A 16,408-nucleotide genomic window follows, 5' to 3' on the forward strand; every position below is an offset into this window, starting at 1 on the left:
AAGCAAGACCATTACGTTGTTTAGATGCACCACAGGAGCTTAAAGCTAAACTACGTCTCTCTGGAGAGAATATGAACAAAATCAACGACAAGGATACCCTCATACAGGAGTCTAGCAACATCTATGAAAATGCTGCAGGCTCTTTGAGTACTTTACAGTATACTAGGTAACTCCGTCGCTTTTATTTCACTCTGCAAATTAATGTCCACTATACACACAGAATCACTGGATCCTTCGAAACCACTTAATAAGTGTTTTTTTCTAAAGGTCTTCGAACAGATGGGCACATATCCTTGCATGTGCTCCTCCTCCGTACGATATAGCAATTCCTTCGGCAGAGTGTTGACTTGTGGTAGACTTCAGTCATACGAGACTAGGCTTCGGCTGTTCAATGACTGTAGCTAATTATGCATTATAAATTATTAACCGTTGCGCTGCACTGTTCATTTCAGGATACATCCTGTTATCGGGCCTCGATTTCAAGACGCCAACACAGATGACGCAATGGTCAAGAGAATGAACGCGTGTTCAGGACGATCGGGATTCGAATCACCCTCTGAACGGTTTCCAGCACAGAAAGAAAGAATATTACAGCATTGTTCCTGAGAAACCCAGCCTCTAATCGGAAAAGTTTTTTTCCCTTGTACTCAGTGACAATATTTCGTCGGGAATTTTGTGTGCAGATTGTGTGTTATGTATATTTTTTGAGTGCGGGTGAGTGTAAAGGGTTAATGTCGAGATGTTCCTTTAAAAACGCCAAGACCAGTTTTCTTTGATACCCTTGTCCAGTCAGAGGTACCTGTCTCTAGCTGTCGACGTGACGTTAAACACCAATCTCGTGTCTCTGGACGCCTGCAGTATCCTCTTCCATAATGTGAGGGATACAGTTCGTTCCTTATTGATCTAGTAATGATACTGACATCGATCTTGTATGTAATGTATCGGATCTATCCTTACTTATCTCTGCCAGGCCGGAGTGGCAGAGATGACGAGGGGCTGGCTCATGTTACGAAAGAGGTGTGGTTTTAGAGCTGGCCGAAGTGGCCGAGCGGTTCGAGGCGCTACAGTCTGGGACCGCGCGACCGCTACGGTCGAAGGTTCGAATCCTGCCTCGGGCGTGGATGTGTGTGATGTCCTTAGGTTAGTTAGGTTTAAGTAGTTCTGAGTTCTAGGGGACTGATGACCTCAGAAGTAATTTTTTTTTTTTGTGCTTTCGCTGCGCGTAAATGTGAGTCGGTCCGCTGTGAGAGAGCCAGTAGGACAGGCTGCGGTAGCGTGTGATGTAAGTGGTCGAGCATACAAGCTTAATGAATGCTGACTAAGATTAATTTCGGAATTTAAGAAAGAATATTTAATGTATACAGGGTGTTACAAAAATGTACGGCCAAACTTTCAGGAAACATTCCTCACACACAAAGAAAGAAAATATGTTATGTGTACATGTGTCCGGAAACGCTTACTTTCCATGTTAGAGCTCATTTTATTACTTCTCTTCAAATCACATTAATCATGGAATGGAAACACACAGCAACAGAACGTACCAGCGTGACTTCAAACACTTTGTTACAGGAAACGTTCAAAATGTCCTCCGTTAGCGAGGATACATGCATCCACCCTCCGTCGCATGGAATCCCTGATGCGCTGATGCATCCCTGGAGAATGGCGTAATGTATCACAGCCGTCCACAATACGAGCACGAAGAGTCTCTACATTTGTTACCGGGGTTGCGTAGACAAGAGCTTTCAAATGCCCCCATACATGAAAGTCAAGAGGGTTGAGGTCAGGAGAGCGTGGAGGCCATGGAATTGGTCCGACTCTACCAATCCATCGGTCACCGAATCTGTTGTTGAGAAGCGTACGAACACTTCGACTGAAATGTGCAGGAGCTCCATCGTGCATGAACCACACGTTGTGTCGTATTTGTAAAGGAACATGTTCTAGCAGCACAGGTAGAGTATCCCGTATGAAATCATGGTAACGTGCTCCATTGAGCGTAGGTGGGCGAAACTAAAATGAGCTCTAACATGGAAATTAAGCGCTTCCGGACGCCATAACATCTTTTCTTTATTTGTGTGTGAGGAATGTTTCCTGAAAGTTTGGCCATACCTTTTTGTAACACCCTGTAGAGACTGAAGCAGTGAGTGAAAATTTGTACCAAGGCTGGGAATCGAACCCAGGTCTCCTGCTTACTAGACGGTGCGCTAGCCACTTAGCCACCTTGATACAGCGGTTTTCACAACTGCACGGATTACTCTGGCATGCCTCCCTCCTAGATCCAAATTCTCACTGGCGCTCTAGTCTACTTTAAATTCCCCCTTACACACGAACAGAACTGCCGAGGCTCTCCATGTTCTGGAATAGCACCTCAGTGTCGGACGTAAATGGGGAATCCAGCACGAAACCCAGGTGCAGGTACTTATACAGATGAAATGACACAGTTTCAGATACTTTACTGGTTTCATACAGAAATGATTTTATGTATATAGACTAAGGAGGCGAGTGAAAATTTGTACCAAGGCCGGGAAAGTCTCTGAAATTGTGTCATTTAATTTCTATAGTACCTGCAGCTGGGTTTCAGGCTAGATCCCCCATTTACGTTCGATGCTGAGGTGCTATTCCAGAACATTCCACAACTGTTCGTGTGTAAGGGGGATTTAACTTAGACTGGGGCGGCAGTGAGAATTTGGACGGAGGAGAGAGGCATACCAGGGTAATCCGTGCAGTTGTGTGAACCGCTGTCGCTAGCACGCCTGCCTAGTCAGCTGGAGACCCAAGTTCGACTCCCGGCCTTGGTACAAATTTTCACCCGCCACTTCAGTCTATATACATAAAATCTTATCTGTATGAGACCAGTAAAGTCTCTGAAATTACGTCATTGCAAGAATATTTGAGGTATTATAGCGATTGTATCGAACCTAACAAGGGAAACTCCCCATCGCAACCCCCTCAGATTTAATGGCAAGATGGCGCAGTGGATATCTCGTCAAAAGCTGAACACAAATCAAGCATGAAAACACGAAGAAGGTGTACAGAACTGTGAAAAAAGAAGAAAACTGGAAGCGGTGAAGGACCGAAGCTCAAGATGTACAACATTGAGCACAGTAGAATAGCGGCGGCGTCTTAGTTATGTGGTCAGTGTGCTGGACTGCGAATCCGTCTTCAAATCTCCCTCGTCGCCATTTTTTTTTTTTTACAAAATTATCAACTGTCCTGCCCGTCGTTGACGTGTCTGCTCGCTGTATTCAAATTTGTAGTTTAAGGTCCGTTTGCAGAAGCGAGCTGTAAAAAAGGAAGCCCCACACGTACATACCTCCTATCTGTTCTACACATGTACCACATGTTATGACCCTTGCGTTCCGTTTTGGAAGTTTTGACTCTTGAATTCCTTTGTTGTAACATACTGCGTAGCCGTTTATTTGTTTTTTTTTTCCATTTCTGTGAGTGGCCTATGCGGCATCTCACTCTATTCATCACGTTTGCTTATGACGGTAATATATTCTTACCACATAACTCATATTCTGCAACAATGTATAACATGACTACAGAGGGAGAAAAGACACGTCAATGACCGGACAGAATTTCATAATTTTGTGAGGGAAAGAAACAGGGGAGGAGGGAGTTTTGAACACAATTTTCCCACTTTGTAGTCCGACACTGAACCACACAACCACAACGCTATTATTCTTGACATTTGCTCGATGGTTCATTTGTTGAGCTTGGACCGTTACGGTTTCTATTTTGTTGCTCCTTTTTTCACAGTTCAGTACACATTCTTACTGTTTTCATACTTGATCTGTATTCGGTTTTTGACGGGCTATTGACTGAGCCATATTACCACTAAATCTGAGGGATGGAGCTGCGATGGGGAGTTTCTCTTGCACGAGCAACGGCTAACGCGTGTGAGATCATGTAAGGCGAACTGCGGTGTGAATGCAAGCTAGACAACTTGGGCACATCTGTGTTGAATTTAAAGCAGAATAAATTCCCTGTTCATTTAAATCGTGTGTGGTTTCTAAACGTCTTTTCCTCATTTTCTTAATAAATGATGTTAGGAATAATACGAGTTTCAATAGAGTACGTGCAACGAGAGGCACAGTTAGAGACTTTAATCGTGAATTGCGTATTCCTTGGTATAAGGCTGTCCTTCAGTGCTGTCATGAATATCACAGGACGATGCCTAACATTTCGGCAGCAAACTAATCAGAACTTCTTTTCCTTGTGACTTTGTACCGCATAGCGCAGGGTTGACACGGTTATTAACGGATGTGACACGGTTAGCTTAAGGGGTAGTCGGCTGGCCTTCTTGTCTTCCTGTCACCACCTCGTTACCTCCTGAGAGAAAATCTGTGTGCCTGAACAGTCTGCGTGCAGTGTTAGTCACACGAAAGCAAGAGAAAATTTTCTAAATGTATGTGAATCTTGTAACTGAGGTGGGACTTGGATACCAGCCCTGAATTCACCTAGTGAGATGTGGAAAACAGCCTAAAAACAACATCCGGTCTGGCTGGCGCACCGACCCTCGACGTTAATCCGACGGACGGATTGGACCCAGAACCGGTGCACCTCCCCGTTCCGAAAGCTGCTGTTTAACACGCACGGCAAACTAATCGGAACACCTTTTAATGTCTAATACTGGGGAAGACGTACATTCTGCTGTGGTTGTTTTGTGAGTAGTATCTGCCTTGCGGTGAAAATAGCAGCCACTACCCATTTCACGAGCTAGGCTTTGTTGCTTGTAAGACTCCTATTAGCATTGTGAAACGTATGACTTTCAAATGCTCATGCTATAGCCATGAATTGCATACCCGCAAAAAATACAACTCACTAACATTTTAAAAAATGGTTCAAATGGCTCTGAGCACTATGGGACTTAACTTCTGAGGTCATCAGTCCCCTACAACTTAGAACTACTTAAACCTAACTAAACTAAGGACATCACACACATGCGTGCCCGAGGCAGGATGCGAACCTGCGACCGTAGCGGTCGCGCGGTTCCAGACTGTAGCGCCTAGAACCGCACGGCCACCCAGGCCGGCACTAACATTTTAAAGACTGGTATAAAATGACAGTGCAGGCAGTCCCGAGGAATCGTCTGTATTCCTCCACAAGTTACTCTCCTGTAGCAATATCACCTAAGGTGGTTTGAAGGTCGACCTGAGAGACGAATCCCCTTATCAGGTTCTCCAAACAATTCGAGTCTTTTCCAACCATTGGAAAAGTCTCCTCGAAGACATATTTTACGTCAGTTTTCAGGCAATATTTAATCCTAACAGTGTTTGCCACTATACTTTTTTCATTGCCACATGTTTTAATGCGAACTGGTCAGTAACTGTGGCAAAATGATAAGACGTGAGTGTTCTGGTTTCCAACACGTGTTGCTCTGGAAATCTCCCCTCTCCTGCCTCACTCTTTCTTCAGGATAACCAAAGAACTAGATATGTTCCACGCTAAACAGCTTACAAGTCAGCGACTTGAGAATAAGCGTGCATGGATCACAGGCACAAAACACAACACGGAAAAATGAAGTAAAATATTCTGTGACAGATTGTTATACCGGTTGGGTATAATATGTTGAAAGAGAGAGAGAGAGAGAGAGGGAGGGAGACGCACCTCTTTGTCGAAAGGCGCGAGCACGTCCCCAGCGCGCCAGATGTTGTTGCCGCCGGGGTTCTGCTCGAACCCGCCCAGCCTCCAGAAGCCACCGGCGGGCGCCGAGATCGACCCGATCAGCTGATGATCGATCGTGAAGCTGATAGAGTTACGTGTCCATACCATCCCATAGAGGTGGAAGTCGTCCGCGAAGTCACGGCCGTTGGAGAGGGTCCTGAAAAATGAAGTGTAAATTACAAAATTATTTTATTCTGCAGTCCAATGTTCATTAAAATACATTCTGTGTCGACATGATATCAAATGAATGAGTTTCCCCAGTTACATTCCATTGTTACAACTGGAATTAGAAAAGAATTTGCTAGTCAAACTTTTCTTCCAAACAACCTTTCTGTCAATATTTCAACTTCCTAATGAAATTATTTATCACTGTTGATGGATTAACGAGCATGTACCAAACTGAAACAGTTTATATGTTTCAGTGTAGGTAATTATACAGTAAAGGAACTGATGACAGATTTAAGGTAAGGTAAGCATATACGTTCCTGGTTAATTCTCGAGCTGACGAGGACTGCTTAGGAGGAATAAATTCATACCTGTATCAGGCCCCTATCTTCCCCGTTAACAACCATAAACGATAGCATCACTTCTTCCCTTCTAATAATTTAGTTGCAATAGGGTCCACGGGCGTGATAGACTTCTTAAAAGAAATACGTTTCCTACAATGGATGTTATCTATTTCTGTTTTTTTTTTTTTTTTTTTGAGTTCGCAAAATAAAAATAAAACGAAAATAATTAACAGCGGATGCAGGAAATTTATGAGTTTCAAGATCTTTTCCTCTGTACTGAAGGACTCGCAAGACCGAAATCTTCATTCTTTCAATCCCAAAGATGTCACAGGCATACATAATCTCGCTTTCATTATTTATATAACTATGACAATAATTCATCAATCATGCACAACCCGGTCACTAGGGTGACTCTTATACCGCATTTCTTATAATTAAACTAACCTCAATGTTTCTCGGGTTAACGCTCCCCCCCCCCCCCCCCCTCCCCAACACTGGGCTGTTTTCGGCATCGTTACTTGGATCCTGTCAATCAGGTTACCGTGAATACGAACCAGGATGTTTATTTCAACATTCTCGGTGGCCCTTCTTCTACATCTTCATGAATGTGCTGTAGATATTCTCATCCAAGACAAGAACAACCGTGTTCACAGGACTGCACTGATACGTTCCTGGTTTGACGAACACTTAGGCACCCTATCTTATCTGGACTGGCCCGCTAAATCACCCGAAAATGACCGCACAGAAAATATCTGGTACCGGTAGCGTGTAGAAGAGCTGATTGAAACGTAGAAATCACGCCTCCTTCAACTAGGTAGCTCTGCAGGATCTAACCATCAATGAGTGACTTCAGCGGAATTTGGTACACCTGTAGAAATTTGAAGAATATTATCAAGGCTCGAAGCGTCGTTACACGATATTAGCGTCGTGTCTCCTGCGGTTGACCAACATTTTTGTCGAGTGTCCTTACATCAGGAGTTTACTGTCGGTATTTGCTCTGTTAATTTAGTACATGCACATGCAAGATGTATTTATTGGTCTAGTAATGTTAGCGGAGTGTACGTCATGACCACGAAATGACGGAGGCTCTGGAAACTGAGGATTAGAATGTAACGTGTCGTCGACTACAATTTCATTGCAGACCGAGTACGAACATGTATCGAGGAAGGATAGATACAAAAGAACTATACGAAAGTACACTGCCTGACAATAAAAGTGAAACATGCAAAGGACATGGTCGGATGTCCATGTAATTTTGTACTCGTAGTACATATCATCGGCGGGTAAGTTAATATTTAAAGCTGCAATTTTCTGTGACACGAAGAACTGCCATCAGAGTGCATTAATGTTGTTCACCTTTTGTGTTGTTAGCAGACCTGGCAGGGTATATAAAGCGCATGCAGAGCGTCAGATGTTAAATCATCACTGCGAAGGACACAGAAATGCCGTGTACTCGTGTGGGATACCTGACAGATTTTGAAAGGGCCTTATTGTTGGTCTCCAATTGGGTGGCTGGTCGAATCGTGCAGTATTCAGATTTGTGAGGCATTCTGATGTGACAGTGACCCGATGTTGGATTCCATGGGAACGTGAATACAGGCATACCCGTCGTCAAGGCTTCGATCGACCATGTAGACAACCAGAGGAGAGGATCGGAGTGTTGTCCGCCAAGCACATCAAAGCTCTTCCACATCTGCGCCTGTCATCCAAGGGCAAGTAATGGGGTTCTTGGGATGATCCGTGTCATCCCACATCCCTGGTTGGAGACAAGCACCAGCGGACTACCGAATTACAGTCCCAAGCGTAGGATGCTGTTTACATCATGAAACATCCCCTTTGAAAAATTAATGAATTACTGTGCCGATAAACCTCTACGTAATTTGATTTTCAAACAGCTGAGCAAAACTGTACGTACTCAGACATTACTCTATTTACTTATTCTGATCAACACTAAATTGACACACAATATTTTTAGCACAACGCAATCTGACTTTCAATAATCCCTACAAAAGAATGGTCCTGACTAACAATAACCTATACCTTTCATGAATCACTTACCTCACAAAAATCTTCGTTACTCGAACTACTGCAATACAGCGAGCGCCACTACTGCCAGCTAAATAAAAGATTCAAACTACTGAAGGCACTAACTACTGATAGGCATAGTCAACAAATGAAAGATTTTGATAGAGAACAAACAATGTACGAGTATTTGCCTTAATATTGTTCAAAAGTCATATTATATATCAGTTCATGACATCCAGTCTTACAAATTTACTGTCTCTGATGGACACACGTCCAGATCATCCGCTTTCAAAACTCCGCCATCTCTCACCTCACATCCACCACTGCTGGCATCTCACCTCCAACAGCGCAACGCTACGCGCCTGTTCACATCCAACTGCCCAACACTACAATAGAGAATATTTCAACAATGCCAACCAGCCTCCGACTGCACACAGCACAGTCAGTGATTTTCATATAGAGCGCTACATGGTGTTACCAACATAAAAACCTAAACAGCCTACTTACAATCAAAACAGAAAAAATGGCTCTGAGCACAATGGGACTTAACTTCTGAGGTCATCAGTCCCCTAGAACTACTTAAACCTCACTAACCTAAGGACATCACCCACACCCATGCCCGAGGCAGGATTCGAACCTGCGACCGTAGCGGTCCCTCGGTTCCAGACTGTAGGGCCTAGAACCGCTCGGCCACCCCGGCCGGCATTAGAACAGAAACGGCAGCGTTTGGGGCGCTGGCCCGCCGGCAAGCATTCACTGCTGATGAATGGCGTCGCATTGTGTTCAGCGATGAACCGCGGTTCTGAACTAGTCCAGATGACCATCACTGGCAAGTCTGGCAGCGACCTGGGGAGAAGATTCTTCCTATATTTTGGAGAGGCATAGCGGTGTTACTCCTGGCGTCACTGTTTGGCAAGCCATTGGGTATGACTTCGGATCTGGGCTGGTAATCACTGAGGGAAATCTGACGGCGCAACGGTACATCACAGACATCATGAGACAGTTTCGTAGTACTATTTTTCGACAGGAGAATGTCCTTCCATACATGACACGAGTTCCTATGAACTATCTGCGTGGCCAGCAAGATCCCCAAATGTGTCCCCGACGGAACATATATGGGACCAGCTCAGATATCTACTTCGTTCCAATGCGAGTGTCCAGGATATGATGAAGCGGTTACAATATCTGTGGGCAGCTTGCCTCAGGAGAGGGTAGTATGGCTTTAGGGTACCCTTCCCAATCGAATCAGCTCGTGCATTCAGACCGGATGGGGCAACTTTATGCTGGTAAGTGGACTCACAGTGCCAAGTTATTTGCAAATTTGACTTGATATTGTAATTCCTGAAATGACACCATATATCCCCTCAAGCCATGAAGTTTCATTTTGTTTCCTCCTCCCCTTCTGGGTGCTTCACATTTTTTGTCCGGCAGTGAAGTTTAGGGAGGATTGAGGGAGAACATAGAAGCAATTCAGAGGCGGGCTGCTAGATTTCTTACTGGTAGGTTTGATCATCACGCGAGTGTTACGGAAATGCTTCAGGAACTCGGGTGGGAGTCTCTGGAGGAAACGAAGCGTTCTTTTCGTGAATCGCTACTGAGGAAATTTAGAGAACCAGCATTTGAGGCTGACTGCAGTACAAATTTACTGCCGCCAACTTACATTTAGCGGAAAGACCACAAAGACAAGATAAGAGACATTAGGGCTCGTACAGAGGCATGTTGTTGTTGTGGTCTTCAGTCCTGAGACTGGTTTGATGCAGCTCTCCATGCTACTCTATCCTGTGCAAGCTTTTTCATCTCCCAGTACCTACTGCAACCTACATCCTTCTGAATCTGCTTAGTGTATTCATCTCCTGGTCTCCCTCTACGATTTTTATCCTCCATGCTGCCCTCCAATGCTAAATTTGTGATCCCTTGATGCCTCAAAACATGTCCTACCAACCGATCCCTTCTTCTAGTCAAGTTGTGCCACAGACTTCTCTTCTCCCCAATTCTATTCAATACCTCCTCATTAGTTACGTGATCTACCCACCTTATCTTCAGCATTCTTCTGTAGCACCACATTTCGAAAGCTTCTATTCTCTTCCTGTCCAAACTAGTTATCGTCCATGTTTCACTTCCACACATGGCTACGCTCCATACAAATACTTTCAGAAACGACTTCCTGACACTTAAATCTATACTCGTTGTTAACAAATTTCTCTTCTTCAGAAACGATTTCCTTGCCATTGCCAGTCTACATTTTATATCATCTCTACTTCGACCATCATCAGTTATTTTGCTCCCTAAATAGCAAAACTCCTTTACTACTTTAAGTGTCTCATTTACTAATCTAATTCCCTCAGCATCACCCGATTTAATTTGACTACATTCCATTATCCTCGTTTTGCTTTTGTTGATGTTCTTCTTATATCCTCCTTTCAAGACACTGTCCATTCCGTTCAACTGCTCTTCCAAGTCCTTTGCTGTCTCTGACAGAATTACAATGTCATCGGCGAACCTCAAAGTTTTTACTTCTTCTCCATGAATTTTAACACCTACTCCGAATTTTTCTTTTGTTTCCTTTACTGCTTGCTCAATATACAGATTGAATAACATCGGGGAGAGGCTACAACCCTGTCTCACTCCTTTCCCAACCACTGCTTCCCTTTCATGCCCCTCGACTCTTATAACTGCCATCTGATTTCTGTACAAATTGTAAATAGCCTTTCGATCCCTGTATTTTATACCTGCCACCTTCAGAATTTGAAAGAGAGTATTCCAGTTAACATTGTCAAAAGCTTTCTCTAAGTCTACAAATGCTAGAAACGTAGGTTTGCCTTTTCTTAATCTTTCTTCTAAGATAAGTAGTAAGGTTAGTATTGCCTCACGTGTTCCAACATTTCTACGGAATCCAAACTGATCTTCCCCGAGGTCCGCTTCTACCAGTTTTTCCATTCGTCTGTAAAGAATTCGCGTTAGTATTTTGCAGCTGTGACTTATTAAACTGATAGTTCGGTAATTTTCACATCTGTCAACACCTGCTTTCTTTGGGATTGGAATTATTATATTCTTCTTGAAGTCTGAGGGTATTTCGCCTGTCTCATACATCTTGCTCACCAGATGGAAGAGTTTTGTCAGGACTGGCTCTCCCAAGGCCGTCAGTAGTTCCAATGGAATGTTGTCTACTCCCGGGGCCTTGTTTCGACTCAGGTCTTTCAGTGCTCTGTCAAACTCTTCACGCAGTATCTTATCTCCCATTTCGTCTTCATCCACATCCTCTTCCATTTCCATAATATTGTCCTCAAGTACATCGCCCTTGTATAAACCCTCTATATACTCCTTCCACCTTTCTGCCTTCCCTTCTTTGCTTAGAACTGGGTTGCCATCTGAGCTCTTGATATTCATACAAGTGGTTCTCTTCTCTCCAAAGGTCTCTTTAATTTTTCTGTAGGCAGTATCTATCTTACCCCTAGTGAGACAAGCCTCTACATCCTTACATTTGTCCTCTAGCCATCCCTGCTTAGCCATTTTGCACTTCCTGTCGATCTCATTTTTGAGACGTTTGTATTCCTATTTGACTGCTTCATTTACTGCATTTTTATATTTTCTCCTTTCATCAATTAAATTCAATATTTCTTCTGTTACCCAAGGATTTCTATTAGCCCTCGCCTTTTTACCTACTTGATCGTCTGCTGCCTTCACTACTTCATCTCTCAGAGCTACCCATTCTTCTTCTACTGTATTTCTTTCCCCCATTCCTGTCAATTGTTCCCTTATGCTCTCCCTGAAACTCTCTACAACCTCTGGTTCTTTCAGTTTATCCAGGTCCCATCTCCTTCGATTCCCACCTTTTTGCAGTTTCTTCAGTTTCAATCTGCAGTTCATAACCAATAGATTGTGGTCAGAATCCACATCTGCCCCTGGAAATGTCTTACAATTTAAAACCTGGTTCCTAAATCTCTGTCTTACCATTATATAATCTATCTGATACCTTTTAATATCTCCAGGATTCTTCCAGGTATACAACCTTCTTTTATGATTCTTGAACCAAGTTATGCTCTGTGCAAAACTCTACCAGACGGCTTCCTCTTTCATTTCTTACCCCCAATCCATATTCACCTACTATGTTTCCTTCTCTCCCTTTTCCTACTCTCGAATTCCAGTCAGCCATGACTATTAAATTTTCTTCTCCCTTCACTACCTGAATAATTTCTTTTATCTCAGCATACATTTCATCAATTTCTTCATCATCTGCAGAGCTAGTTGGCATATACACTTGTACTACTGTAGTAGGCATGGGCTTTGTGTCTATCTTGGCCACAATAATGCGTTCACTATGCTGTTTGTAGTAGCTAACCCGCATTCCTATTTTTTTATTCATTATTAAACCTACTCCTTCATTACCCCTATTTGATTTTGTATTTATAACCCTGTAATCACCTGACCAAAAGTCTTGTTCCTCCTGCCACCGAACTTCACTAATTCCCACTATATCTAACTAACAGAGGCATATAGGCAGTCATTTTTCCTTCGTTCTGTTTGGGAGTGGAACAGGGAGAGAAGATTCTAGTTGTGGTACGAGGTACCCTCCGCCACGCACCGTATGGTGGATTGCGGAGTATGTATGTAGATGTAGATGTAGAGTTCACTGAGAGCCCTAATGTGGATTGAGAACCATAATTTGAGTTACAATCATCCCAGATGGGATTCCAATATTTTAACTATGGCTCCACACCAGCTCTTCTGTTACTACGGTACATTTATTTATTGTTCCACATCCCTACTTTTGACGAGTGCAGTGTGATATGTCTGAGAAGTAATTTTGACACTATTTGCAACTTGTTCAGAACCCTCAGAAGTACAGTACCGATGCTGTTACAGGTTCGGTCCTCGCGACCTGTGCTGGTAAACACACACAGTGCCCGGTGCCCCAGTGCGCCGGCATCGGCCCACGCGGCGCACCAGTCTGCGACGATCCATCAGGCAAGCTGGCCTCGGCGGGCGTGGTGCGCCGTCCTTGGCGGAGCAGCATTCGGTCCGTCTTGCTCAAAGGTCATTAAGCCAAAAATACCTAATCGGCAGACAGGCAGCCGCAGCCGAGCGGCAACCGGAGTAACGGTCGCCGCTGCTCCCGCTTCGGAAGCCTCACCTCCGCCACGCCTCGACTCACAATGGGTGCTTCACTTTTACCGTTCTACACAGCCACATTTACAGCGAGTGACATTTACATCAGCTATAGAATTTCCCACTATGTGTCACGAAAATGCGCCAAAAAATTACGCAAGCTAACTAATGAATTTATGATCTCCTAAATGATCACAATGGAATGGATAGTCTCAAAAAGAGGTTACAATATGAACATAACAAAAATGAAATGAGGGTATTGGAATGCAGGTGAACTAAATGGGAACTTGTTGATGAACTTAGTTTAGGAAATTAGACACCAAAAGCAGTGAGTGTGCTCTGTTATTTGTGCAGCAAAAATAAGTGCTGGTGCCTGAAGTAGAAAAGGTATAACATGCAGATAGCAGTGGCAAGCAAAGTATTTCTGAAAAAAAAAGAAATTTGCTAATATGGAGCGTAAATCTTAAAGTGCAAATCTTAACATTAGGTATTCTGGAGTGCAACCTTGTACGGAAATGAAATGTAGAGGATAAGCTGTTAAGACAACAAGAGAATAGAAGCTTTTGAAATGTGTTGCTACAAGAAAATGCTGAAGATTAGCTTGGCAGATCAGATAGAAGAAAAAAAAGACAAGCACTGAATAAAATTGTGGAAAAAGGAATTTACGGTCCAACTTGACTAAAATGAGGGATCGATTTGTAGGAGATATCTTGAGACAGCAACGAATCGTCAGTTTGGTAATGGAGGTGAGTGTGTATGAAAGTGGGGGGGGGGGGGGGGCAGAGGAGGAAGGGTAGTAACAATTGTAGAGGGAGACCGAGGGATGAATACAACAAGCAGACTGAATTACATATAGGCTGGAACAGAGTGGAGAAGCGGAGAGACTTATATCGAACCAGTCTTCGGACTGAAAACCGCAACACGCACAAATGTATCAGAGCTTTCCAGTCATTTATTCGTATTTCTCCGTTTACTGTACTTGCAGATGCAGCAGTAGGTACGAACAGCGGAATTATCATTAAGACCAAGCAAACAGGTTCGTATTATTTTTAACATAGCGCTGAGAGTGCTTGTTCTGATCACTGACAATTTGTTTGTTTGTTAAACATTAAGGCAAAAGAAATAGATATCCTAAAAAGCATATGAACCTCGCCTTAAGGAAGCTACCAGTATTGTTCCCCCTCTCGTGTCGAATATTAACGTAGAACACACGTCCTGATAAACAGCTGAGTATCAGCCCATCGTGTATGGCTCCACTGCGTAGTAACGTGTTCACGTTGAAATAAAACGAAACGGGTATGATGTAAATAAGAGTATTACTACAGTCGCAAAAAATAATGTAACGTACGTAGAGAGGATATAAAATGTAGACTGGCAATGGCAAGGAAAGCGTTTCTGAAGAAGAGAACTTTGTTAACATCGAGCATAGATTTAAGTGTCAGGAAGTCGTTTCTGAAAATATTTGAATGGAGTGTAGCCAAGTACGGAAGTGAAACATGGACGATAAATAGTTTGGACAAGAAGACAATAGCTTTCGAAATGTGGTGCTACAGAAGAATGCTGATGATTAGATGGGTAGATCACATAACTAATGAGGAGGTATTGAATAGAATTGGGGAGAAGAGAAATTTGTGGCACAACTTGACTAGAAGAAAGAATCGGTTGGTAGGACATGTTCTGAGGCATCAAGGGATCACCAGTTTAGTATTGGAGGGCAGCGTGGAGGGTAAAAACCGTATGACTTATGTGACGTAGCCCTATGTACTCCAGAACAAACTTCTTCTGTAATTGACTCCTGAGGAAGACAAACAAATTCACAGTTATACGATGAGATTTTTCAAGGTGAAGGAGGCTTGCCATCGAGCAGCATTAAAGAGACTCCTCCCAATTGCACTCCGCTAGCGCAAACACGCGATGTCTGTTTTTACCGTCAGGTAAAGAATTTGATCAGAAAGCCACAAAACGGCTCTTTTCTCTTCGAAAGAGAAAAATAAATCACACTCAGAGAATACTGGATCAAATACAGTGCATTGCACATCAACCAGACATCCACCTCAACATTCGCTGCCAAATTGTGAGATGAGAGAGAACTTCTTACGACTGTAAATCAGGTTTGTTTTCCTACAGAATTTTTTAAAATATCATGATAATCATGTAACTGTCAATATGGGGCGATTGTAACGTGTGAAAGATGTCGAGGAAATTGCTGATCTCCCTGTTTTTACTATGGATTCAACCTAGCACTTGTAATTCATCAACTGTAAAATAATAAAAGTATGTAATTTTATACACGAACTCCTCGTGTACACCTTATAATCACTTACTGAAATTTATTTCCAATCGTAAATTTTCACTTGTCTTTTCTTTTCACACCATTTATGAAAATACTAAGAAGTGAAAAATACTGAACATTATTTCCGTTTATTTGCAGCGAAAATAACTTTAAAAATGACAATTAAAAAAAATATTTCCCCAAAGGCAGTCGATCCAACGACCCTCCGATCACCGTTCTGTACTCTTTACGCTGCGCCAGCCGCTGCGTGGAATCTACGCTAACATAAATGCCTGGTGTCGCACCCGACCCGCATAAGATCTGCAATTTCCTCTAAGCTCTTAGCTTTCTGTAGCTCCCGCTGTTGTCACTTCCGTTCCTGGCCAAGCCCCGCGTATACCTCAAATTTGGACGAAATCGGTGGTGTCAATTAGGCGCGGTCCCCTTGTTAGTTACAAAAGCATCTCCAGGGAGAGAAGTCAGGGCCCAGAGGAATCGAACCATAAATCTTCGGATTCGTAAACTAAAACATGTTTTTATATGATGAAATCTTTTCGGGTTATCAGCCGAGTCAAGGCGTCGGTCTGCGGAAACGTTTCAACAAGTTTCCTACTTGTCATCGTAAGGCGGAGTCTCTCAGTCGCCTGAAGACGACAAGTGGAAAACTTATTGAAACTTTGCCCCAGAATGACACCTTGACTCGGTTGATAACCCGAGAAGACTTCATCATCTAGATTCACAGAGAAAGTCTAAATTCGCATATGGTTGTATATTCCAGAAATTGCTGACCCATGGAAATCACATAACAATAAGTCCGATGATCCCGATT

The 16,408-nt window shown here is 43.2% G+C and overlaps 1 protein-coding gene across 1 annotated transcript in view; it reads right to left on the bottom strand.

The window, feature by feature from the left end:
* The window catches only part of LOC124775385 (beta-1,3-glucan-binding protein-like), a 308,989-nt gene that overhangs the window by 12,199 nt on the left and 280,382 nt on the right, over positions 1-16,408 (bottom strand). The window contains exon 5 of the mRNA XM_047250223.1: positions 5,611-5,824. Coding sequence (XP_047106179.1) covers positions 5,611-5,824 — 214 coding nt within the window. The remainder of the gene's footprint in view (positions 1-5,610; positions 5,825-16,408) is intronic.

This window comes from Schistocerca piceifrons, chromosome 1 (assembly GCF_021461385.2).
Source record: "Schistocerca piceifrons isolate TAMUIC-IGC-003096 chromosome 1, iqSchPice1.1, whole genome shotgun sequence".
NCBI classification, from domain to species: domain Eukaryota; kingdom Metazoa; phylum Arthropoda; class Insecta; order Orthoptera; family Acrididae; genus Schistocerca; species Schistocerca piceifrons.